Source organism: Sciurus vulgaris (assembly GCF_902686455.1).
Source record: "Sciurus vulgaris genome assembly, chromosome: 5".
In the NCBI taxonomy this organism is placed as follows: domain Eukaryota; kingdom Metazoa; phylum Chordata; class Mammalia; order Rodentia; family Sciuridae; genus Sciurus; species Sciurus vulgaris.
The window spans coordinates 80,261,944-80,289,872 of NC_136465.1; the positions used below are offsets into that span (position 1 = coordinate 80,261,944).

The following is a 27,929-nucleotide window of genomic DNA, read 5'->3' on the forward strand; positions in this document are numbered from 1 at the left end:
GTTATATTTTTGCTGTAACATACCTAGAGGAATGATGTTTTCAATTTGCAGCAATTCTCAGTCATTTTTCCCCCATGGCTCATAGTATGTTTGTTTGGTTCCTAAGTGTGCTTTTAAAAACATCTCATAAATAAGAACCTGACAAAACAATGACCTGAACGTACAATTTGCGACTGCTTCTCTCTGTGTTCTAATATCTACCTCATCTTCCCTGCCACTTTCTTCCAAGCTTGAGAACAATGGCCACGTAATGAAGACTGAAGTTAAAAACGACCATGTTCTTTTCTACCTGGAAAATGTAAGTTCACAATTATTTTTTTCTTTCATGTCTTTTTTTTGTTTCGTCTTCTAAAAGGTTATTGGATGCTCCTATTTCATACAGACATAAATTAGAGTTTACAAAAAATATGATATTAAATATTCTGTCCCACTGATTCTCTTCTCTCTGTTAACTGTAAAATTGTTGTATACAGGCCTTGTTTACCTGACTAGATAGTTCTCAAGTTTAGAAGCATCATCTCCCCATTTTTCAATCCTCATAATATCTAGCTTAGTCTTGAGAGATACAATTCTTTTATCATTTGACATGAACTCCAGTGAAGGCAGAAATATTTTTTAAATTTATTGAAACTGTATATATTTAAGGTATACAGTATGATGTTTCATATGTATATACACAGTGAACTGAATATTATGATCAAGCTAATTAATATATTCATCTCTTCATATAATTACCTCTTATATGATGAAAACCCTTAAGATCTATTAGCAAATTTTTAAGTATACAATGAGTATTTTTGACTATAGATCTCATACGTTAGGTCTTTATAACTTATTCATTCTATATAACTGAAACTTTGTACATTTTGATTCCTTGATAACTACCATTCTGCTTTCTGCATCTGTAAATTTAATTTATATATTTTACTTTTTTTTTTTGTGCTGTGGATCAAACTCAGAGCCTTGTGCATACAAGGCAAGCACTCTACCAACTGAGCTATCTCTCCAGCCCCTATATTTTACTTCAGAGTCACATCATGCAGTATTATTTTCTTTGTATGTTTTATTTCACTTACCATAAATTCCTTCATGTTCTTCCGTGTTGTCAAAAATTGAAGGATTTCCTTTCTTTCTATGGTTAAATAATTTTCTCTTTTGCATATATACCACAGTTTCTTTATCCATTCATCTGTTGACAAACACTCAGGTTATTTCCATATCTTGGTAATTCTTAATAATGTTGCATTGAACATGGAAGTGTAGATATTTCTTCAAAATTATAATCCAATTTCTTTTGGATACATACTCAGAAGTGGAATTGCTGAATCTAATAGTAGTTCTACTTTAACTTATTTAAGGAAACTCTAAACTATTTTAAAGTCATCCTTTTTATGTATACATCACTACTACTGCCATAAATGTCTGCATCCCTCTAACATTTTCAACTAAATTGTTTTCACCTCAATATAAACAATGGAACTGAAGATAATATACACTTTAATAATAGCTAGCTCATTGTTTTTGCTATTATGCAAGATTATGCTCACACTAGATCTCTTTGAGTAAATCATGAACTCCTAATATTAATTTTCTCAGTGATTTCCTTTTTCCAGACATGTTATAATATAGTTATTGTTTGTATGTTTCTAGGTTACTGGTGTAGTAAAGAGTTTCACTTTTTCTGTTGAGCAAAGCAACCTTGTATCTAACATTCAACCCGCACCTGTTGTGGTCTACAATTATTATGAAAAAGGTAGGAAAGTAACAATTGTGCCCTAATGCAGTTGAATGTTATCTATGTCTAACATTCTATGAGGTATGAAACTTTCCAAAGTCATCCTCTGCCTTCAAAAACTAAACAATGGATGTCTTTACTTTGTATGAGGATTATTTTTATTCCATAATACATTTTCTGACTAGGCCATTTTTTAGTTTCCTAGAGTTTTTCAACACTTAGAATCTTTATGATATAATCTGAAATGGCTCCCTTTTTACTTAAAATACAAACCATGCTAAGATTCTAAGTCTTTCTTGTTTTTGTCATTGTTGTTGATGCCAAGACTTATCCTATCACGTTACCACTATGGACTCTGACTTTCAAAGGGATGTGAATGATACTCTGAAATGTTATAGAATTTCAATAGCTTAGGTTCTACAACAGTTACTAATGTGTTGTAGAAACCATAAAACTCTTCCCGGGAAGGTTGATACTATTAGTTTCTTGTTGAGTGTCATATGAAGTTTGTTAAAAAGTATTTTAACTCTGTCCCTGTCATTTACTAATTGAATGCATTCTCTCAAGTAACTTAAGTGTTAGCAGAATATTTATGGATTTCTAAAATGAAGAAGTGACAGCTTCTCTTGAAAATTTATTGGAATATTAAATATAATGTGTTTATATTGTCTGATGTAGTCTGGTCATGGACAGTTGGAGAGTCAATATGGATGGATGTTCCCCTTATTTTTCAGATGAGTATGCCCTTGATTCTTACAACATCAATAATATTCCAGTTTCCCAATGAATCAAAGGTAAGGAAATTACCTGCATCATAGTCTTAAAAGCATACCTAGTGAGAAAATGAAATATATAAAGATAGAAAAATGGATCAAGCCAAGAGAAGTCTCTAGTCCTTCATAAGGTTTATGTAGCTAAGTGTGCTACCTCACTACTCTGATGATCATTGAAACGTTCTTAACTTATTTAAAATAGCTTTAAGAAGTTCATAGTTATTTATGTATTGTTTTATCTGTCATGTTTGTTTTACAAGTTTGCAGGTCATCAATCTATATGCAATATATTTGTACAATTCATGTATATATTCTATGTGCATATGTATATATTTCTGAACATGTATATATTAGCATGTTTTATATCTATTTATCAATATGTAAATACACACATATATGCATTTATCTATTTCTTAAACTATGTTTTAAATCCCAGGTGGAAAACTACTTCTTTCAACAAATTCCTCTTCTGTATCATGCCTGAGAGAACCACAAACCCCATTACATCCTGAAAAATCTGAAATGTTTTGACTTCTTATCAGATTGTATTTCTTTATTATCCCATTAAATGCTGTCATTTTACATCTGAATGCCTGATTTTCATTTATTCTAGTACTCATTCATAGTTTTTATTCTAGGAAACTTGAGGCTTTATGTGATAGCAACTTGTATAAGGCCCTTCATTGTTGTCAACTCTGAATTCAAGATTTTAGACATTATGGCATATAGAATTGGAATGTTCCAATATGCAACGGAAGACAGAGAGAGAGGTGGAGGGAAGGAGAAAGACTGTGAAAGTTGAAGAGGGCTTTATAAAAGCTCAAGGAAATAAAAATAATCACACAAACACAACAAAACAGACTTTTCAGTAAAATATTATAAAGAGGGAAAAACAGAGAAAGGTCACAAATTAAGTGATTGATTTATTGAGCTCATATGCAAGATCAGGATGTTAATCTAAGGGCATTTATCTTTTTAAATTTTTTTATTCTTCTGAGCTTATGACTTATTGCTGAAAAGTAATACCCAATGTCTATAATTGTCTTATTTAATATGAGTATTATAACAAGTTAATATTGGGGAGAGAAGATCAAGAAGAAAATGGAGAAAATAGGATAGAGATGAAAAATTACTGGCTTTCAGGAAAGGGATTGAGGGTTGCTGTTTGGACTTTGGCTTCACTGTTCAGAACCAACCTAGCACTCACTGCAGGGTTTGGTAGAGGAGGGACCTGACCCACTTGTTTTAAAATGATCTCTTGGCTTCTGTGTTGAGAAAAGGCTGTAAGAGTACAAGAGCAGAAATGAGGAGACCTGTAGAGGCTGTTGCAGTAACCCAGCAAAAGGTGATGGTTGTTGGACCAGTGTTAAAGCTGGGCAGATGGTGAAAAGTAAACAGATTCCAGGTGCGTTTTACCTATTGGTAAAGCCAATAGTATTTCTTAATGGGTTAGGTATAAGGAATGGAATGATAAAAATACTGATCAGAGATTATTTTCATGTATTTTGCCTGAGTTGTCAAAAAGATAGAATTGTCATCATCTGAGCTGGCCACGGCTGAAGTAGGTTTGGGATGGAAGATTAAGAATTCCTTGGTGAGGTTTTGATGTTATGGACAGAAGTGGAGATAGCAAGTTGGACAAGAACTTTGCTGTGAACATTGTGAGGTGGGGAAAGTCAGTTGAGAAGGAATCAGCCTTGGGAACCAAAGGAGCAGCCAGTGAGATGGAAAGTCAAGTAAAAACTCTACGAAGGAAAAAGTGTCAAGTGCTACTACCTAATAAAGTATAATGAGAACTGCAAATTGATCATTTGCTTATGTGGGCAGAAAACAAATTTACAAACAGTTTGATTTTGGTCCCATAAAAAATGTCATATACCAAAGTAATCAGATTCTGTTGAGACCATGGCCTGATTCTGCTAGGGAAGTGGAATAGGTTGCCAAAAGGCCAAAGAAAATACCTGAAGATAGTGTGCAAGATACAAGGTTTATTGGAAATTACTTTCAGGGAAATTCCAGTGGTGCCAGGCTGGACAGAGAGCACCTCTGTCCTTCATGGTACCTTGTCCAGTGGCAGTCAGATGGAAAAGTGACACATTCTTTCCATAGTGCCACCAACTCTGCACTAATTATCACACAGGAAGGGTTTTATAAGTTAGACTGCAAAAACAGAACATTGTTAGTTTGCCTACTTTGCTTTGTTCTTTGTATGACTGACATTCCAAGGAGCAGCAGTCCTGGTGTGCATGCAAGAAAGTAATTCCTGCTGATAACACTAGTTTTCCCCAGTTGCTACATACGTGAGAAAGAGTTAGTGTCCTTGTCCAAGATACTAATTATTTGGATACTCTGGTCTGAGCCCACTTTTATTGTTCCTTTAATTTGGCTAAGATCTTTGGACTAGAAAGAGGAGTTTCAAGGACATGGTGTTTTATTGTCCTTTTTCAAGGATGACATGCATTCGTTCTGCTTAGATCTTTCACACAAGTGTACTAGAAGAATCACATTTTTCTTGGAAGGAATTTCCTTGAACTTCATAGGAGCCCAGGGTGTTTGCTCTCTTTTTAAAATAAAAATGTAAATTCTTGGGTCTCACTTACACTAATGAGAATGAGGTAGTGGTTCTTGAACTTTAGTGTTCACCCGAATCACCCAAGTGATGAGATTGCTGAGGTTGTCTCCCAGGAGTCTGACTCGGTCTGGATGCACATAAGAATTTGTATTTCTAGCAGATTCTCAGGTATTGCTGGTACTGCTAGGCTGAGGAAAACAACTAAAAATTTCTGATCTAAGAGTGTAGTTTGGGGATCAAGGTTATTAAAAGCTCTCCAGACATTTCTCATGTTGAACTGGTTGAAAACTGCCACTTCAGAGCCTTGCCACTCCAAATGTGATCAGAAGAGTAGCAGCATTGGCATTGCTGTGAGCCAGTTAGAAATGCAAGGCGTCAGGTCCTACCCACACATACTGAACCAAAACCAATATGTTGAGATCTTCAGATGGTGTATAAACATGATAAAGTTTCAGAAGCCCTTTTTGGACCATCTCTGAGTGTGTCTTTCAGGAAACACTACCCATGTAGTAGTATCTAGGGAGAAGGAGGAGCCTTGAGTGAAATGTCTCTCTGAGGATAAGGGAAATTCTCAGAGCTGAATTCATCTGAGAGCCAAGAGTCCCTGACATTCCCAACAGCAGGAGTCCTGAATGCCTCTGTCATAAAGGGCAATATCTAAGGGCACACTACAGCAGAGCCCACCTTGGTCTGGTAATGAGGGATATAAGCCAGGCATGGCCAACAGGAGTATTTCCTGGTGTGGCATCTGCAAACATTTCACTCCTTGGTTGAAAGTGAGGAGAAAAGGGAGAAGAAGAAAAAAATGCAGGAGTAGGACATTCTTCCACTGCTGATTACTTCCTTCCAGGTTGGGATATTACTGGGTAGAAACGATCTTTAGTTCGTCACAATTCAAACTGTGGCCAAAAAGGCAATAATATTGAAACACCAAGGAAGTAGAGCAGAAAAAATGTACAAATTCTTTAATGGCACGAGTGAGCTGCTAAACCAATCCCAGCACCACCATGCTTCAAATTTGTGCCATTTTTCACAGTAATGCTCTGTATGGGTAGGAACTTGGGAGAGTGTGATGATGTGATATTTAGTCTTTGTAGGAATGTATCCAAATGTTTGCTATATGTCAGTCACCGTGCTAATCACTTTAAGTATTTTGGTTTATCTGATTCTTATTATAAGATTATGACTTAACCATTATTATTCCCAATTATAAGTAAAAAGGATCACAGGGAATTTAATAATTCATCCAAGTTCACCCATCTAGTAAGTGGTAGAACCAGGATCCAAACTGTGAGACTTCAGGGACTGTGAGGCTTCAAGGACTGTTCCCCTCTCTATAACCGCCTTGTAAGGAAAGGAAGGACAATATTGCATACCAAAGAGATGGTCACATATGAATATTTAAGTCAGTGTAATTGTAGTCCTTACAGCCTCAACAAAAGCATAACTATTCTTATGAAAAAGGCCTGCATCTACTCTAAACAATTCCTAGCATGAGGCATTCATTTCCCAACCACATTCTGCCTCTAAGACTCATCTGCTTCCAAAGGCAGTAAGTTCCTGGAAATGCTTATGACCTGCCATGACAAGTTAATGCTAAATGAAACAAGATTACAGACACTCTATTATGTTCAGTACTCGTAATCCAGAGGACAATACTACAAGCTTGCTACCCTGACACAGCCCTACCATGAGCCCATTCACCTGTGGATCTCCACACAAAAAGAGTCTTTCAGGGAGAAGACAGGTGAGCATTTCTTACCTTCTACAGCATGAAATACCTGTCCACTGAGCATCTAGACAAAGTTCTTGTCAAGAACAGGTTCTGCAGGGAAAGGACAAGTTCTCATTTGTTAACTGACTCATGGTTAAGTTCCTGGCAAATTTCCCCTAAGCCTTTCAACATCTATCTAAGAAGAAACACTGAATGTTATGCAAACTGATGCCAGCAAAAGGTGCAAAATGGTTAGAATTCTTTCCTGAAGTTGTGACTTTCTTAATAGTCCTCTTGAGAATACTATCACACTATAAAGAAAGTGAATCAGGAAACATGAGAGGATGTAGGAAAGGAGTTTATATTTCAAAATTGATTTTGAAGTAAAGAATATGCTTTCAATAGGAATGAAAGAATAATTTGTTCTTACTCTTTTTACTTTTCATGAGAATACATGTCTATTTACTTTTTAGGAATATATTACCTATATAGTCTTCAATCATTTTTCACTTTAGATAAAGGTATCTGGATATAAATTTTTCTCTTATTTTAAACATAAAAAGTCACTATAAATAAAAACCCACAGTATATATTACCAAAATAAAATGATTGCAATTTATTCATAAAATAACTCCTCATAATCTTGTTTATATTTTAATTCATGATTACTAAACTCAAGTTTTCATTTCATTTAAAAAAAATGCTGCTTTTTGGGGAAAAAAATAATCTTAAATTTAGGAACATTGATTCAGATTTTATTTGGAACTCTTATAGTAATTCTAAGGAGGACTTTTCCAAACAAATTTCTTTTACAGTTGTAATGAAGTAGATCTCTGCTTTACAGGATGAGGGAATGGATATTGGGATGTAGGTGAATGGAAAAAGGGGTTTTCCTATATCCGGTAAATAGTATGACCAAATTTCCTGACAGACAACACCACTGTCATTTTCTCCACTCTCTACACACCCTTAAATTTATTAATGATGTCTTTCTTTTCTTTTAAATAGTAACATCTTTTCTTACGTAGAAGGGGAATTCCTAGGGCAGTGAACTGAAAACCAGAAACAATTGCTGTGCATCCTCTATGCAAATAACATTGCTGTTCATTAATGTGATCCAAAAATCCTTGTTTATATCTCTGTGCATATGTGCATATATCTTTCTGTATTTCTTACTGTTTCGCTTTTAAACAATTATATTACTTTTACAAAATTCAGATGTTCTATTATGGAGGTATGTATCTATGTATCTATCTGTATAGATAACATCTAATGTGCAGTTACTTTGGAGATCTGGGGAGACATCTCAAAAATAAGAATCCTATTCTCAGTAAGATAAAATTCAGCTATAAAAAGAGGTAAGGATAAATAATATAAAGTGAATCATTTCATAAGCATTGCACTTTTATGGCAAGAGAAACCATATTTCTAGATGTGAGCCCCAGCTACACCAAATTTTAGGTGTTATTTGGACATCTAGAGCATTTACATATGGGCCAATGCAGTAAGCTCAATAGTGACATAAATTTACTTTCCAGAGAATTGTCATTCATGTATTTAATAATTATAATTGCCCTTACCAAATCAAATTATATGTATGTGTGTAAACACAAATTTCATTCACCTTATAAAAGAGAAATGTTCTGCAAGTTTCCCTCCTACTCAATAATTTCAACATTTAAATTAATTTGTGTTTTTGATATTTTTATGTGAAATTTTCTTTTATTGATGTTAGACTTGGACTTCCGAATTATAATGCACTAATAAGGTTTTGGAAGGCATTGGACCTCCAGATGTCCCTCACTACTGCTATGATTTCAGTTGTGCATTTTATTTAGCAAGGATATTCTATATGTAAGCAGATGTTTGCATTTTTTCAAATATTAAGTGACCATTTTAGATTTACACTTTGTAGTGAGTCTTCTGGCGAGGGGCAAAGAAACCCCAAGGATTCAGTAATGGACAATCAGAAAGAATAGTAGGTTTTGGTACTGCTTTTCATAAATAATATCATAAATGATCGCCAGTATGAGACTTTTCACCATCTGACATATAAAAATGTAGTCAATTAAAGGCATAAAGTCCACAGTCTTATTCAAGTGAGTGGAGCCAGTTTTCTTCCAACTTGGTCAAAACCTTGTAGAGGAAGAACAAAATAGTAAGCTATCTTTCTAGAAAGAGTTAGGGATAAATACAGTTAAGGAGTAAATACAAACTAATACCTCAAGTTGACCTAAAGATCATATCATGATTGGCGTTATTCCATTTGCATTGTCTAGAATGCAGAGCAGTAGGAACCTAGCAGAAGACATTATTACCCAGAAAGGTGTATCTGCCTTTTTGCTTCAAAAGTCAATGTGTTCTCCTTGTATAGAAAGACAGCATCCCAATAAATGGGTTGGCTCATTAGCATTCCAACTATTGGAAAGCCAGCAAGGAATCAAACGCACAGACCGTGACTTTGAGATTCTAACAGCCAAGTGGCACATGTGACATTAAAGCAAACAATTATGGTGTAAAATGACATCCTGTAATAGAGATTCGTAACTGATCTCTATTCACACCTGATCTTAAAGGAGCAACAACCAATTTCAACTTGTGAGTCATAAAATTTGAACCGAGACATGAAGAATGAAAAAGAAATGTATTTCTGATAAAGAAGGAAGTCAGAAATAGCAAGAGAGAGGGAGATACTAGATACAGATGTTCGAGAAGAGATGAAAAAACATGGCAGACTTAAGAAACTGCTGGTGTTTTCATGGAAGAAAACAAAAAGTGTCTGTGGGTAAGGATCCTTAGTAAGAAGAAATTTGCTGGAGTTTGGGATTTATCCAGTAAGCGTGTGTGGAACACTAGAGAGTTTTTAAAGAACAAATTGCATAATTAATTTGCCTTTTAGGCAAAAAAAAAAAAAAAAAAAAAAAAAGGAGTTGTTTTAGTTTTAGTATAAAATGGATTTCCTGTTTATTAAAAAGGGCAATATTAGAGCCTAATTAGAGGCCACTTGGTGATATTTGGTGAAATCACAGCAATTGTGAGATTATCCTTTCAAGAACTTCTTTTTTAGTCAAAACTCTAAAGGACACAAAACACTTGGTGATAAACTTGTAAAGGGAAAAGCTAAAATTGAATTTTTTTTTTTAAAATGACATTTCAGTCAACTTTCTTGCTACTACACTTGGATGTGCACGCCTAGGCCCTGTGAGGCTTACCTAACTCAGATTCATCTTAACAAGTTTGCCTGACTGTGGAAGTGAAAGTGATGTCCTTATCTCCTCTCCAGCTTCTGAGGCAAATTGTTCCTACTCTCTTGGACTCTGCTTATAAGAAATAAAAAGGGATGCAACCTTAGCAAAGTAAAGGAGGCTGAACCTGGAGGTACAAAAAGAACTAAACGCAAAACATTTTATTCCATTCTTTCCAAGGTGCATTAATGGGCACCAGCTTGCTTTAAGTGAAAGGTGACTTTCTATGGTTGTGTCAATATAACAATCTAAATATATATTTAGTATGGCAACTTCTCTTGCTAAGTAAATTAATATGTGCCATTTTATTAGGTATTTTGCTACATTTATAAACCATTTAGAGCAAGAGAAGATAATTTTTATAACAATAAATTTTATTGATTTCTGTATTTTCTTATAATCATTCTATTAAAAACTTGAAGCCTAGAATTAATTATTTCCTCTTGATTTAGAATTTCAAGTATATATTTGGCATGTAAAATATATTATATGGAAAACACAACATTAACAATTGGTAAGTAAAAACACATGATCATGTTTGAAACTTTTTTTTCACAATCTGAACTTCCTTAAGCCTTTTTCTATTATTTTTAAATTATTCCCATCTATTAACTGTATGGAACTATTGCCAACCAGAAATCAATACTGTTATTTTCAACACAGATTTAGTTCTCAACCACTAAACAATGGTTTAGCAAGATATCAATTTATTTTTAATGATTGAATTTATTGGAATGAAATTTATTTTGTGCTAGAAAGACTCACTCATTATATACTAAGTCTGGGAATAGTTTTCATAAGATGATGATACTCGAATGACACCCTAATAACATAATAGGCATGACTGATTACAGGGAGGTGACTAAAGTTTCAAAACCGTATCCAGTTGGATCACATGTGTTATTCTTTAGGAATGATTCAGGAAATGGTCCCAGAAGTTTTGCATGGATATATAACTCCACACTTGGCTTTATTGACCAGTTAGAATGTCTGAGCTTCCAGTACATTCACCCAGATGAGGATCCAGTGAGCACAGTCTATTGACTTCTTTGTCTTTTTGGATCATGAAGTGGATGAGAATACTTCTGGGTGTTCTTCTCTTTCATCTGTCTCTTTCTCAGCCTCCAAAAGTGTAAGTGATTGCATAGAGTTTTGTTATTTCATGTGGAAGACAAATAGAGCTTGGCATTAAAATTAAAACATTATATTTTATGTCAGTGATTAGATTTTAAACATTAGATTTTAAACATTTTCACAGTGTAATAAACATATTTTAATTTTCACAATGAATTCTGAATTTGAATGATACCATTATCACTGTTAGCATATCTGCTGATTAAATTATAACTATTTATACTGGCGAAGAGGTGTCAAACAACTGCTTGGGGGAAAAAATTGCTAGATAAACACTAGGCAAAAATGAAATGGAATGTGCCTATCAGTTTAGGAGCAAAATCATTGCATGAGGACACAGATGTTGCTGATTTTTGTAGAACTAATGACAAATTAATTGCTTCTTTGGAAGTGATATTGTTTTGTTGAATTTACAAAATTCAGTTCACAGGCCAGCATCTTTCTCTTTCATGCATTTGAAGCCTTCTGATGTAGCATTCTGGTATGTTTCTAACACTGAGAAATGATACATTTTTCTTAAACTCCAATCCTTCAGCTAAATAAATAATTGCTAAGTAGCAAATCATTTCTTTGACAATTTCAAATTTAGTGTTTTTGCTTAAATTTTGTAGGCAGTATGTCCTGCTGGTCCCTTCTGTTCTACAAGAAAGCTCTTTGGATAAAGCTTGTGTCCAGCTTTTTAATGTGACTGAGTCTGTTGTTTTGACTGTCTCCCTCAACTATGGTGAGGTCCAGACCAAAATATTGGAAGAGTATGTTACAGGAGAAAATGTCTTCAGATGCATCAGCTTTGAGGTAAACATTTCATTCTACTCACTATAGAAAACAAATACTGCAGGGCCATGAAAGCCACCCGCAAAACTGACCTTCTTTAAAACAAAGATTATTTGCTGTGTATATAAATTTATTTTAATGTTTCTAAAAACAATGTACTCCTTAGTTTGAGATGATGTAAGTACAATTATAAATGGTGTCAAGGAGAAAGTTCTAACTATTTGATTTTTAAAAGAAATGTATTGAAAGGAAGAAAACCCAGAGAAGCAGGGAGAGGGAGAGGGAGAGAGAGAGAGAGAGAGAGAGAGAGAGAGAGAGAGAGAGAGAGAGAGAGAGAGAAATGTTTTAAGGCCAGAGATGTAGCTAAGTGGCAGAGTACTTGCCTAACATGTGCAAGGACCTGGATTCAATCCTCAGTACCATCAAAGAAAGAAAGATGAAGAAGAATTTATTAAAATGGCGAGATAACAAAGTGGCAAAAGAAAGAAAAATAAACAAGGTGGGTTATTCAATAAATAGAGACAACAAGTTATGGATTTAAATTCACTGAAACAACATATACCTAGTCATAGAGATCTTTTGACAAAACACCAATCTCATGAAGTGTGTATTTGTTTGCTCCCTAGGTTCCTCAGGCCAGATTGGACCCAGTGGCTTTCATCACATTCTCTGCTAAAGGAGCCACTATCCATCTGGAAGAGAGGAGGTCTGTGGCAATCAGACCCAGGGAAAATGTGGTCTTTGTGCAGACAGATAAATCCATCTACATGCCTGGACAGAAAGGTGTGTGTACCTATATTCTATTACCCTCAACTAATATTATTTATAGAATATTTAAAATGATAGTACACAATACAAGCTCAGAAAATGTATTGCATTAAAATCTATTAGAGAGTGCTTAAAATATAAAATAGATTATATTACCTAAATATTAGAAACTTAATTTAAGTATGTCTGGGTAAGGAGCCTCAGAAACTATTATTAAAGAGTTCCTTAATATTCTAATAATATCTATATTTTTCTAGTAATTTATATGTTTGGGAACCATGACATTTCAGTTTATACAAATTTAGTTGTTTTAGAAATGTCTCAACATTTCTAAAACAACAGCAACAAAGTGTCTCAAGAACGTATTAAAAGCAGGACACACTGGTACACAACTGTAATTTCAGTTACTTGGGAAACTAAGGCTGGAGGATCACAAGTTAAGGCAAGTCTGGACGACTAGCAAGACCCCCTCACCTATTAAAAAATGGGCCAGGGGTACAGCTCAGTGATAGAGTGCCGAAGCCCTGTGTTCAGTTCTTAGTATCAAAAATATATGCATACACACACACACACACACACACACACACACACACACACACGGAGAAAGAGAGAGATTCTCCTAGTAGCTAAAGAATTGTCCAGTATGATGTTGAATTAAACTGAAAAGCCTCCTCTCATCTCCTGGTTTTAGAGAGAGATCAGGAACACAGCTCACAATCATAAACTGGAAGACATGTCTGACGAGCTAAGTGGAACACAAGAAAACACAGAATTAATTCAAAAGCCATACCTTAAAATGTGAAATATATAGACTTATTTGGAGTAGAGAAAATAGATGGAAGGAAGAAGAAGCAAAGTGAATGACAGTTTAAGAAAAGCCCCGATTGTGAGCTGAAGTGGCATTTTCATGCTGTTGAGCAATGTCAGTGAGGCATCACTACAGCTTTGGGGATTACACCATATGAAACAGTACAGGGATTATTCTGAGGAATATCTACATATTGTTATGGTACTCAGGTTTTTGAAACCATTAGTAAGTGTGATAGTAGTGATGAGTTGCACAATGTGCTTGGCCAGGAAAAGTGGACATGAACATAGGGGAAAGGTGTGAGAAAAAAAATGAACCCAGGTGCTTCTATACTTCTGCTCTTCAAACAGGCTTCTTTTGAAAAAAGAATGAACAAAATAAAAAATGTTACATCTTTTGATATGTGACATGATCATTTTTTCATTCAACTTGCAAGTATGATCATGTTGAATAATAGAGATTTAAATATTTACATATCTGTAATATATATGACATTTATTTTTGAGATACACATGCACTCATATATTTAAAGTTTAATGAAACATGCTATTAAACTCATCTCATGTATCAGTTTAAAAATACATTTCATTTTAACTGGATTTATTTTTATTAGAGCATTATAGATATACATAGTAGTTGGGTTTATTTTCACAAAATCATACATGCAAGGAATTTGATTTCAATCCCCAGTCTCCCCTCTTTACCTCCCCTTTTCCCTCCCCTATTCTCCCTCTTCTGCTTTCCTCACTTTTCTTTCACTTCTTTCTTTATTTTTGACTGGTACTTTCTACATACACATAATGGTGAAATTCCTTTTGAAATTTGACATGATTTTGTTAAATTCATTGGATATTCCTCCCCTTTTACTGTCTTCCCTCCTTCCTTCTCATTCTCTTAATGATCTACTCCACTGATCTTCCCTACATATTTATGATATTTGATCTACCCTCATCTGTCTTCATTCCCTTTTTTTGCTCTAGATTCCACATATGAAAGAAAATTTTGACCCTTGGTTTTCTGAGTCTGGCTTATTTTACTTGGTATCTTGCTCTCCATTTTCACCCATTTACCAGCAATGCCATTATTTCACTCATCTTTATGGCTGACTAAAACTCCCTTGTGTATATATACTACATGGGAGTATATATACTACTCTATATATATCAAGAAAATGTAGTATATATGTTATGGGGCACAACTTAAGAACAGACTGATCACCAATGAGAAGTCCAAATTTGAGAGTCTTTATTAAGCTGGCTGGCTGACTGTCTCACACAATGCCCCAAAAATGGCTACTGGGAGAACAGCTCTAACCATAGGGTTGCAGGGGTTTTTATACCATAAATCAGTACATCAATCATAAGTGTCTCGCTATGATTTGAAATTACACTAACATCTAAATAATCACTGTTGACATCACCATTAACATGGCACATTGTTTAGGAAACTAGGAATCAAAAAGAGAACAATTTTTCTTTATATAAGAATTGCCATTTTGTCATTTTGTATTGCCAAACAAGTCATGCTAAGCAACTGTTGATGGGTACAGAGGCAGGACGATCCCATGGGAGAAGTATTTCCTACATAACATGGAGTCTCAAGGTAAAATGGAGTCTGTTTAGTCATTGCCCATATAGCTCGGCCTATAACATTTCCATGGAGTCAGATATGTCAACCCGTCACATATATATTCATCTATTGGCAGACATCTGGAATGATTCCATAATTTGGCTGTTGTAAATTGTGTTTCTATAAACATTGAAGTGGTTGTATCACTATAGTATACTGGTTTTAGTTATTTTGGATAAATACCAGGGAGTGGGAGAGCTGGGTCATATGGTAGTTCTCCACACTGCTTTCTAGAGTGGTTGTACTAATTTGCAGTTCCACCAACAATGTATGGGTGCACCTTTTTCCCTGTATCCTGGTCAGAATTTATTGCTGTCAATGTTCTCAATAATTACCATTCTCACTGAGGTGAGATGAAATAGTGGTGGAGTTTTCCTTTGTATTTCCCTGATTGCTAAAGATGTTGAATATTTTTTTCATGTATTTCTTTACCATTTGTGTTTCTACTTTTGAGAAATTTCTATTTAGTTCTTTGGTCCATTTAATAATTTAGTTATTTGGGGTTTTTTGGCATTGAGTTTTTTGAGTTCTTTATATATTCTGTTTAATTAATCCCCTGTCAGAGAAGTGATTGGCTAAGAAGTTTTTCCATTCTGTAGGCTCTCTCTTTACTCTCTTAATCACTTCCTTTGCTGTGCTGAAGCTTTTAAATTTGATGGCATCCCACTTATTGATTCTTACTTTTATTTCTTTATCTTCTATATATGGATATCCAGTTTTCCCAATATCAATTGTTTAAAAGACTACTGTTTTTCTCCAAACATACATTTTTGTCAAGTATCAGATGGCTGTATCTATGTGGGTTTGTCTCCGTGCCTCTTGTTCTATTCCATTGGTCTTCATGTCTACTTTGATGCCAATATCATGCTGGTTTTGTTATTACAGTTCTTGTTCTTCCCTAAATATCTTTCTCATACTATTAGCTACAATTATCATGTATGAACGTGAATATGTTTTCTAAAGTGATGGAGGCTCTTTAAACACATATTTGTATAACTATTTTTGTCTAGTTGTTTTCATATAATATCACAAAGATCTGAGGTGCTACAGTGGTTCCCAAGTTTCAGTGACTAAAATTAATTACTTAAGAAGTATGTTAAAAGTCCATTTTGACCTGAGAGCAAAGGAAGTTTTAAAATCTGTATTTTAAAAATAAATTTCAAAGGCGGGATTTTTTTTTTTTTTCTGCTCAGGAGACATAAAAATTGTTTTAGTATTAACCTGCTAGTTGACACTGGACCTTTGAGTTGGGTATGAGTAAGTTGGGGATTTTTTTTAATCACAGGCTGCTTAGGCATCAACACGCTGTGACTTTGGAAAATCCAAACTGAGGGAGGGGAAAAATATGGACACTGTGGGAACTGGGGCGTGTGTGTATTTCCCTCCCACGCCCTTCCACTCCCCTTTCCCTGCCCTTTGCCATCACTCCCTCACTGCAGAGCAGTCACAAACGTGGGATTTCACAGCTACACTTGGGTACCAGAGGGAAACAGATACACCAGGTAAGAAAACGAAGGCATTGATCAGTGCTAAAATTTGTACAGCACCAACAGTTTTTGAACAGACACTATAAATTTACCTGTGGTGTTGAGAGGTGCTCATGAGGAGGAGGACTGTATGTAGTAGACACAAGCAAATGCCCAAGGAAGGTTCCCAGATTCTTGCTAAGAAGAACTGCAGAAGGCAGAGGTTGGTAAGGAAGTCACTACTTCAAACAGCACAGAAATGTAAAAGCTTAATCAAAATGAATTTGTTTTTGTTATCCCATCCACTTTCTAGTAAAGGACCTAATGTGCAGAGATGGTTTTTCTATAAGGCATAAAATGAAGATTGAGTATTGACAATTGAAGAATACTCAGTTTTCAAAAAAAAGTCATTAATGTCTAAGATACAATGCTGCAACTATTCATAGTTTACACATTATAGCAGTTCTTTCATATAAAGCACATTGTCGTATTAACTATGACCTTATGCTTAAACCTCAATGCACATATGGTTTTTCATAGCTTCCTATATGACCACCATCTTCATTTTGATGCATATATGCTTATCTTTCCTTCTCCTTCTAAGAAATTACAGATGATATGACATCAGTGCAAACTAAAAATTTTACAGGAAGTTATTGATGACTAAGTCATAATAAATCTAGCCATTTAAATCTCTTAAGAGATTTCTTAAGAAAGGACCCATAAATTAGCTACATGCATTTTTTTAACTTTGTGTTTCTCAATTTTCAAATTTGAATTTTATCTTACATGAAAGTATCTTACCTTACTATGAATGAAATCTTTGACCAGAATTATCTGGCTGACTGAAAATTAGATACTTGTTTGACTGGCTTTTCATGAAGATTGTAATTACTTCTGCCCAAACTTGCCTCAGATCAAAGAAAAGAAATTCTAATTCAGAGAACAGAAATAAGAATAGGATGGCCACTTAACTTGTCTTCTATCTTACAGACAATGACAACAGAGTAATCCTTAGAAATTTAGAGCAGGTTCCACCTAGTATAATTTCAGGTTGCAAATCCCTCCCAAATAATAGTTACCACCTGCTTTTTGTTCTCTGAATTTCGTAGTAAGAGTTTTATTGAATTTGTTTAAAATATTTACCCTGCAAAAACAAAACATTTTGGACATAAAGAGGTTTTTATTATTAAACATTAGGCTGAATATTTTAGTTTTTCTCTTAAAAGTATATACTCACAGGTAAAACTTTAAAGACATCAGGCATTTGAATAGAGGAGGAAATGAAACTAAAGAGTTTCCACTTCTGCTGGCAGGTGGGGTCTGCATAAGCTGCAGGCCTCTGCAACACAGAAATGTGCTACAGTTCTTAATGGTGGGCCCCATTTCCATTTCCCACTCTCCGCCTGCAGTCCCAGCTTCCCAGGAGGTTGATGTCAGCAGATTGTGAATGCTGGGGGCAGGGATGAAGTGGGCTTCTGCAATGGGGCATCAGCTCAGTCAGGTGAGGCTGCTATGGGGTAACAGATCAGGTGTGCCCTGACTTGCCCCATCTCAGGCTTGGCCAGCAAGTTGGGATCTACATTGCCATGGTCAGTGCTCGCTGCCCATGTTCCAGCTTACCCAGGCCACCACTCTGGCACTACACTGCTCCACTGCCACTTCTCAGTGGGGATTAGTGGACTGGCTACATGGAGGGTGGAGAGGGAGCCATGTCAGGAGGGGGTTCACCAAAAATCTGAAAGATGAATTAAGATCCTAAAGCAAAACTCTTAAGACTTAAGAAGAGATTATTTTAATTTATCCACTAGCCTAGAAAATGTCGTAGCATTCCTGTTGACCAGAAAAGAAACTTGTGCATTTAGTATGTTTGCACTGACAACTACTGTCATCCCATGAAGAAGAACGACAGTTTGGTGCTCTTTTGGCAATGAATTTTCTAGAGGTATAAGTGAACAATGTCAAATTATACAACTGCTCAGTTTGGATCAGGTATCCATCCAGGTATTCAGGCCACATTATAAGTTCACACAGAGTGGTAGAACTGTTAGGGATTCACCCTCTTGGATGTTCAGACAAGAGAGGTGTGGGATGGGCAGTTTCCCCCATAGATATATACTCTAGTATTAAAAACAGCATTAAAGAAAATATTGCTTAACGAAGAAAAAATAAGTCACGCATGATTCTAGCATGTAAGAATAAATAAGCTAAATAAGAAAATCACTCTTCTTTTTTGATAAGAAAAGGGCTAAAGTTATTATAGACAGAAATGACAGAACTAAAGATAGTGCTCATGATGAAATAAGACAGAGGGACCTGCTACATGGCTTCAGGTTAGGTGGCACCATGGGGAGTGGCTAGATAGGAGGCTGCAGGGAGGGGATGCTGGGGCTTTCCAGAGTGTAAATGTTACTAGTTCAATAAGTTATTAAGACACACTTATTTTGCAATGGGAGGTTTTCATCAGAGAAAAGATCAGATTTAGTCTGCAGAAGGTCGCTTTTATAACTACAGAAGGATTAAATCATGAGGGTAACACCAATGGCAGAGATCCAGTTAGTGTTTCTTGCAAAAGACCAAATAAAGACCATTGTGTATTGAATAAAGAAAATAACAGAGTAATAGAGAAATCAGTGTCTAAATGATAGTGCTAACAAAGTGGGCAGAAGGACTGGGGCTAGAGGAAAATACTGTTTTAAGGTAATTAAGTAAAGACTTTCAATGAAGTGAACCACAGGTACAGCATGGGTGGGGAGAGTCATTCAGGGTAAGAGACATGGTTAGCACAGTATTTTCCAGGTATATAGGGAGGTAACATTAGAAGAAATCCAGGATTTTTGACCTGAATACCTGCAGTTGTAAAAACATCCTTTTATAAAATGTGAAAGAGTAGGGCAAGAGTAAGCTTGAATGAGGAAATGCAGTTCATTTTTAGACACACTAAATACAAAGTGAATTTTAAACAACCGGACAGATAAGTAGGCAAGTAGGAAGCATGGTTTACAAATCCATAGGTTAAAAGAAAGGGTGGTGACTTTGGGTAGCCATCCACAGGAAATCACATTTAAAACCATCAGACTTAAGATTGGGATTTTCCTGCCAGTCTACGGCAGACTTGTGATATACAGAGGCATGCTTTTCTTTATTTTCAGTGCTTGACACCAATCCATGGACACACACGTGAATAAAATTACAAAATACGTTCTCCATGAAGATTTTAAAAAGTGTATGCATAAGTAAATTGAAATGAGAAGAAGGTTAATAGTCTGGAAGAATGAGATTAACAAAGCTGAATTCTAACTCAGTCTGAAAAAACATTTAAAGGGCCTGTAAGGATATGTATACAGGTGATGACATCTGACCCTATGAATGAGGGCCCTTTTCTCCAAAGTGCAATAGCATTGGCCTGATAACACAAATTTCAACACAGATCTTCATTTTCCTTAAAAGGACAACTTAAGGACCCTACCCCATGGAGCATTTCAAACTATCTAGGACATCTTTAGCTGGTGGAAAGAAATACCATTAGCTCAGTGAAATTTTTTATATGATTAAAGAGACAATAACTACTTGCATAGGATTTTTTAAAAACTAATGGCATCTAAAGTAACACTTTCTCCAATCTCAGAAAACCAAAGACTGAATGTTTTCTCTGATAAGTGGTTGCTGATACATAATTGGGGTGGGAGTAAGGGAAGAATGGAGGATTGTGTAGAGGGAAATTAGGGGAAGGGAGAGGAAAGGGGAAGTGAAGATGGTGGAATGAGACAAATAGTATCCTATGTACATGTATGATTACACAAATGGTGTGACTCCATATCATGTACAACAAGAGAAATGAAAAGTTGTACCCCATTTGTGTATAATGAATCAAAATGCATTTTGTAAAAATTTAAAAAATAAAAATTTTAAAAAAGCAAAATATAAAGTAACACTTTCTCTTTAATTAAAGTGCAAGGAAATTGTTTCATTGGAGGTATGACTCCAGGAATTTGCTTATTTCCATTTTTAAGCCATGTGGAAGATGAACAGTTCCCATTAGAGAGACCTAGAGGGCAAAAGGTAACCTCAGTGCAGAAAAGAAATGGAAAAGGCATCCTGTGAGAAAAATAGGGACAAAAGGAAACTCCTTAAAACAGAATGAATTTTATTGACAGCGTGGTAACATGGATTTGACAAGGGCCATCAGGCTGAGAATGGATAGGACATAGCTAGGGAAGACTGGGAGAGCAGAGGGGCCTGTAGTTGCTTACACTGCGGATGATGGAAGAAGGGGATTAGTTAATGAGCCATAGACAGAATAAAAGTGTACTCGAATTAAGTCCACACAGAATTTCTGGGATGAATTGTGCAGGTAAGAAAGAGTTAACTTATCTCACCTTCCTCCTCTTTCTTTCTTTAAGGAAGTAATTAAGCAACCCTAAGCACATTTTATGATGACACATAGGAAGAGAAAGTGCAGATGGATGTAAAAGAATGACAAAGTCATTTTACTGAACTCTTTGCTGAGTCTGCTTTAACAGGCTCATGACAATAACCCCTGCACTTGATATGTATCACTTTGGATATGTGTTACTACTCTTTACAGTTTGCAATAATCTCATGCTCTCTGATTCACGTAGGTTAATCCATTTAGGAGGAAAGCCATTATGACTCTAATGATAAATACTGTTTTATTTCTTTCTTCAGTGATGATTCGAGTTGTGTCTCTGGATGATCATTTGAAGCCTGTTGAGGAAACGGTAAGTTATAGTTGGAAATAGGTTACGTACACACTTAGTTCTGTTTCTCACATTATAAAATTAATCTGTGAAAAAGAAGAGGTCAGTCTTAAATTGTTGGCTCTATGTTCCATTAGTCTATGACCCATGGTGTTCCTCACTTAGAATTAAAATCCTTCTTCTCCTTCCTCCTCCTCCTTCTTTTCCTCCTCCTTCTTCCTTTTTTCTCTTCTTTCTCTTCTTCCCTTTCTCTATCCCTCCTTCCCTTTTCCCTCCCTCCCTCTGTCTCTCTCTTTCTCTTTGGTTAACAAAATTAAATATATTTTCCAATTACAAATACAAGCCTGTAATTTACTGAACTCCCACCACTATAAAGCACTGTGCTAGGTACACTGTGATCCAAAGATAGTGAAGATGTTGATCCTACCTTCCTCCCAAATGATTACATTAGAACTGAGGTAGTTGGGAAAGAACAAAAATGACCATAAGGAAAGTGGCATTAAAAACATAAAAGCAAAATGCATCACTGAGTCATTGGCATCTGGAAGAATAGGATATGGCAGATCATAGGTTTTAAATTATATAGTGGGAAAATTCTGTATTGAGTGAATGAGAAAATATTATACAGGATGAATAACATTATATAATACCTGCATTAAAGAACTTATAATGTATGAATGAAAGCATTAGGGTTGCTTCATATTTGAAATGATCAACAGAGGTATTAAATTAAGCCACTTCCCCAAAATCAGATCCTGAGTCAGAGAAAAATGAGCAAATACATTATTAAGGAAGTGGTACAAGAGAAGCCAGTGTGAGAGTTGGGGGAAGCAGGACAGGGTAAAGGAAGAAGCCAAGCCTGTGCACAACTGGTTTTAGGCTAAGTCATCAGCCTGACCAACAGGAAGCTTCAGAACATATGTTACGCTTCAGTTTATTCCATTATTAGGAGTATTTTCATATGTCAGCATCAGACAATTGTTGGTTAGAGGAAGCTCCCTAGGTAGAAATAACCTCCCAGGAACTTGCCAAGAGGCACAATGGCAGGGCTCTCAAGAAGTTCACAGATAAATACTGGTAGGAGCAGAGCACAGGGAAATTGGGGCTGGGTACAAAGAACCAGAAAAAGTGATCTGAGGGTGAACATCAGCCACATCTACTACAGATGTCAGGGAGAGGTGAGGATAAGACACTCCTTAGAAAATAGATGACCCAATGGTTAAATTAGGAGTAGGACGATATAAATAGAGGGAAAATTTTAGTGAAGGCACATGGGTGATGAATCAAGATGAGTTAGGAAATAGTAATGTAGCAGTCCATCTTTGCTGAAACACCTAATGGTAAAGAAGTCATGGGGGGAGGGGAACCTGCACAGGACACTTAGTGCCGTGTTATAAAGGCACCTGAATTTCAGTTAGTATAAAGGTGTAGTTTGTGGGTAGGATAGAGCAAGACACTGATTAGGGATGTGTTCCCAGACTTCTTCCTATTTCTTGAGAAATTATTCTTTATAGGTATACCAGGGTAGTAAGAGGGGGCAGTGTAGTTATTCACTAGGGAAAGTGACTCCATTCCACTTAGAAATACGGAGGAGTTATTTCACAGATGCTTACCTGCAGTCAGGGGACTAAATGAATAGTACGAAAATGGTGTAGATAATCTCAGATGGTGATTCAGCTGGAGTCTCCAACCTGACTCAAGGCAATCTGAGAACAAGGGGGACAATAATGGAAATGATCAAGACAGTGAATATCTGCCTAAGCAGAGATTGAAGTTTCTTCAGTGGGATACCTGACGTGGTTTTTCCATATATAGAAAGGGGCTCATGAGAACTAGCCATTCTTTTGTGGTGTCGCATGTTGACCTATCAACTGAGCAGTCACATCAAACTCTGTTAAGCTTATAGAAGCTATGTGGATGGTTTCTCTGTAGGTTGACTGCATTTTTCTCCCCGCAAATCACCCTCCTCCTTAAATAGTCAAGGCATCATCTCTTCTAATCCACAACCTTTTCCTATCTCCTAAAGCCACATTAATCTTGTTGAATTCCTTCTTATTTTTTAACTTTGAGAACACATATACTTAATTTAAATGCCAGAATTCCTTTTAGTAATTTAAATCATAAATCACATCTAAGAGATACCATTTTTTTCTTATTCTCCTTGGTTCAAGGTTGAATATCATTTTTTTTTAAGAATGCTTCTCTTCTCTTTAAACAAAGCAGCAAACATTCCTACTGCAATCATTTAATCAAAGTTACCTAGCCTTGACTAGAAGGATCATGGGAAAGTGCAGGGCCCCCTGAAAACCTGAGGGACTGCAAAGCTATCATAATTCCCTTGTTAGGCTCCTCCACCCATATCAATTGTTCATATTGTCAATAAAGCCAAATATGATTATCTTATTCCCAGATTTAATAATTATTGCATTTACGTGAAGCAAATCAAATCAATTAACTCTTCTTCAAATATTGGTCACAGAAAAGAATATCATTTATATGAAACCTTTCTGGGAAAAGTTTCTATGACATAGCAAATGGCATTCACTTTTGTACAGAGATCAAAATTACGTAGCATTTCCAAAAATGGTGATGGAGATTATATTTATGTATATTTCCAGACCAATGTTTTTAAAATCAGCCACTGTTTCAGTATCATATTCCACTTAAATAAATGACTCAATATATGGCTCCTTCTATGAGAACAAGAATTCATAGTAATTTTGATAATAATCAAAACATAGTAGTAATATGACTCTTTATCAGATGGATGAAGATATAGAGCATACACCTAATTTCTTCTGCCCAGTCTTCCTTCCCTTCATTCAGAAGGTGACATGAAGGTGATTTTGGTCCAGAGCTGGTTGTGCAGAGTCATTTTTTACTATAGCAGATTCAGCCCCATTTTTTAATCCTTGCTTTTGGACAAAACAAGAAGCTTAGAGCAATGGTATTATACTTTTACTTGATTTTTGCATACTAGTTTTTTGAAGTAGTCCATCCTTAATAAAAACTAAACATACTAATACAAAATTTTAATGTATTGAACACAATGGAAGTCATCTGCATTGGAAGCATCACAAATAGATAACAAAAAGGGACAGTACTCTAACTTTGACACTTATTATTAGAATTTGATCCACAACCTCACCCTATGGTAATATGGATAATAGTTGTTTATTTCTCTCCTGTGAGGGAATTCCATGAGAAGATCTGTCTCCCTTACTGTTTGAGTTAATAACATAGTAGTAGTTATCTTTAATACCATCTTGACATTTCATCAAAAAACTCCCATAATGAATATATAATACAAATAGAGCCCCAATTCTGCTGCTATATTGAATTCCAAAGATTATGGATTCTGCTTGTACATGATAAAACATGTATTTTTATGAGTTATCATGTTTTATGAGTTTTATCATATTCTACAGTTTGTGGGGAGTGGCACTTAGTCTTGAGGAGCAGGCGCAGAAGCTTAAATAGCAGTTTCAACAGTCCCCTCAGCCTGTTCACATCTGCCCCATGGATTCTCAACTATGGGCTTGTAGGTTTTAGGGTCCTGAGAAATTGCACTGAGAGATGAAAAGCAAACGGTTGACTCTGTGGGTCCAGAGGGTGCAGAGGCTGTGCACTGTGAGAACTGCGAGGCGGGGCAAACAGGTACAGGAAGGCAAGGGAGAAGAGACTCGGCAAGATTTAGAGCAAATGCCTAAGATGCTTTACTCTACTTATACAGAAAAATTAAAAATCTAAGATAAATGATATAGAACTTAAACCATCAAAGTATTTCAGAGGTCAGCCAGCAGTGTAAAATATTGTCACTCCTCTACTGAAGACTGGTCATGGAATTTGTCCATTAAGAGTTAATAGCAAGCTCAGAGAAGTTTTTTAGTATGTTGGAGAAACCTAAGGGTAGGTTTGCTTACTGAAACTGCAAGGTGTATGTTTATGAAAGAAAGGAGTCAATGAAAAATTCTTGAAAATGATGTGGGAGAGCTATGTAAGCAACAGATATTTAGACTTTCAGTCAGAAATAAATGTTTGAGTTTTCCTACATTATCTGCCTAGGTAACTTTGTTCAATAATAGATTTATAATTACCCTATGTACTCATTGATTAAAAAACAATCTTGAGTTCATATATTAACATTATTTTATTTTTATTTCAGTATCCAGTAATCACCCTTGAGGTAAGATAACTGCAAGTTTAAGAGGGTTTATTTTCCCCCTCAATTTTAGAGCACCTCCTCAAATCTCAAAATTAGAAGGCAGTTTATGGGAAAATTATCTAAATTGCTAAGAAATTATTTATTTTGTGTAGCCATCCCATCCTCAAGACAATAAAGTTTTTTCTTCCCTTTGATTTAAATTCACATCTACTCTTTAATACTGACATAGGCCAGTATAATTTTATTTTACACTTATTGAATGTATATAAAAGTGCACTGGAGGGCTGGGTAGATAGCTCAGTTGTTAGAGTGCTTGCCTTGCAAGCACAAGGCCCTGGTTTCAATCCCCAGTACCGCTAAAAAGAAAAAAGATAAAAGAAAAGTGCACTGGGGTCAAAATATGGCTCACCCATAAGAAATGAAAGTGTGATGCAGAAAACAGATATAACAAAATAATAATTCTAAAGATATAATAATTGAATCCCCAGTACTGCAAAAATAAATAAATACTAACATAAAAATATACTAAATGCTATAATATGTAGAGATGTGAATCCATGCAAGAAAACAATCACTTCTCTATGGTGACTCATTTAAAATTTGTGTTTTGAATCAGCAGATTAGAATTTTAACAACTAAGAAGTTACTTGTTGAAATGTTATGATGAATGAAAGATCTAACATGGAACACAATATGCTTTCTTCCTCCTCAGGATCCACATGGTAACCACATACAACAGTGGGTTAATGAAAAGTCTGAGAGAGGCATCCTACAGCTCTCCTTCCAGTTAATCCCGGAATCCACCCTTGGATGGTATCACATCACTGTGGAGATGGGTTCTGAAAAAAAAAACATACCACTCCTTCTCTGTGGAAGAATATGGTAAACATGAGGTTATGAAGATATTATCTATTAATGAGGAAAAATGCAAAGCTATTCATTTTTTTCAAGGGCCTGGTTCTTTAAAAACATGTCAGTAATTGTGCATCTCTGCCACTTTCCTTATCTCCCAGTATTATTTCAGAATTCTCTACTTTTTCTGATTTTTATCCCCTAGTTATCAGATCGTAATCTTCACACAATTTTCTGTTGATCTAGGATATCTTTTCTATTTTTCTTTTGTGGTGTCTAAAACTGAGTTTATGTGATGGTTTCTGGTATGTTTACTTTCTTTTTATGTCATATTTAGGCTTTGAAGCACTTTTTACAAAAGAAAAGGAATTAAAATTAGCTATGGAAGGAGGGGTACTTTTCACAGAATTTTAGTAAATCCTTGTAAAATTCCATTATGATATCATTATTCCCATTTTACAGATAAAGAGATTGAGGCACACTTACCCAAGATCAGTATCTCAGAAGTTATGGATTTGAAATTCACACCTGAATTTTCCTATTCAATTTCAAATCCAGCTCTTATGTCCTTCTGCATCTTCCTAATACTTTTTATTAACAGCAAATATTGGCAAAGGCCCATGAATTGTCGCTGGTTCCAAAATCCGTGGATATTTGTCACCGCCTGCAGCAACAACTTGCGGGTCTTATGGGTGGTGGAGTGGAAACTGAGCTACTTCTATCTTTCTCTTTAGTGCACTGTTTTCTTGCTTGTTTGTTCATAGAGGATAGAGGAAATGAGGCTTACTTGCTTTGAGAGGAGAGAGAGACTTTGCTTATCAGAGAGAAAGAGACTTTGCTTAAGAGAGACCTTGAGAGAAGGACAGGCTTTGCTTAGAGCTTAGAGGAAGAGACTTGCTACACCTTAAAGTCCTGCATCCCGTGAACTAAGGGTAGGTCTACCTAAGGTGCCCTAGTGATGCGTCTCAGTTCTCCGTTCCGTGATCTGCCTTCCGCCGCTGCCCCTACTCACTGCTGTGTTCTTTCTTCTGGCTGCTTTTTTGCTAATGGCTACTGTGGCGTGTTTTTCCCTCTGGCTGCTGCCGCCCGTGTGTCTTCTTCTATTGCTTTTCTGCTAATGGCTGCTGCATCTGTCTCGTTCCGCCTACGCTTATATCACCTCCAGGAGGCGGAGAGCAGGGCCACACCTCTAACACAAAGATTAGGCCAGACGCTCTGTAGTGCTCGAGAACACATGTGCATACATTGTGTGCGTGGTCGAGAAAATCACCTGAGTGTGCTTATGTCAATTAACCTCCTCACTGCCGGTTGTGATTAGGCGCCATCCTGGCGCCGCCAACATGGCACAGCCCCCAACAATGAATTATAAAAGGGGAAGATTGCTTAATATGAATACCTTCATATTAGTAAGTTATCTTTTTCCTTTTTATCAACAGTGTTACCCAAATTTCAAATGACTGTGGATGCACCAGAAAATATTTTAGTTGTGGACTCTGAATTCAAAATTAATATCTGTGCTTTGTAAGTATAAATTGTACACAATTTGTATGATGTACTCATGGATAGAGAATAG

The 27,929-nt window shown here is 35.9% G+C and overlaps 2 protein-coding genes across 3 annotated transcripts in view; both read left to right on the forward strand.

The window, feature by feature from the left end:
- LOC306661205 (ovostatin homolog 2-like) overlaps positions 1 to 3,213 on the forward strand; it is a 48,988-nt gene extending 45,775 nt beyond the window's left edge. The window contains exons 33-36 of one of the 2 annotated variants that reach the window (XM_079140033.1): positions 230 to 298; positions 1,651 to 1,753; positions 2,470 to 2,529; positions 2,945 to 3,213. In XM_079140033.1, the coding sequence (XP_078996159.1) occupies positions 230 to 298; positions 1,651 to 1,753; positions 2,470 to 2,522 (225 nt within the window). In that variant the 3' untranslated portion in view covers positions 2,523 to 2,529; positions 2,945 to 3,213. The remainder of the gene's footprint in view (positions 1 to 229; positions 299 to 1,650; positions 1,754 to 2,469; positions 2,530 to 2,944) is intronic. The other variant, XM_079140034.1, reaches the window with a different exon arrangement.
- Positions 3,214 to 10,943: 7,730 nt separating this feature from the next.
- Positions 10,944 to 27,929, forward strand: part of LOC306662251 (ovostatin-like) — a 66,543-nt gene continuing 49,557 nt past the window's right edge. The window contains exons 1-8 of the mRNA XM_079141779.1: positions 10,944 to 11,171; positions 11,785 to 11,968; positions 12,574 to 12,730; positions 21,308 to 21,360; positions 25,505 to 25,525; positions 26,217 to 26,386; positions 27,675 to 27,685; positions 27,793 to 27,877. Of these exons, the coding sequence (XP_078997905.1) occupies positions 11,104 to 11,171; positions 11,785 to 11,968; positions 12,574 to 12,730; positions 21,308 to 21,360; positions 25,505 to 25,525; positions 26,217 to 26,386; positions 27,675 to 27,685; positions 27,793 to 27,877 (749 nt within the window). The 5' untranslated portion in view covers positions 10,944 to 11,103. The remainder of the gene's footprint in view (positions 11,172 to 11,784; positions 11,969 to 12,573; positions 12,731 to 21,307; positions 21,361 to 25,504; positions 25,526 to 26,216; positions 26,387 to 27,674; positions 27,686 to 27,792; positions 27,878 to 27,929) is intronic.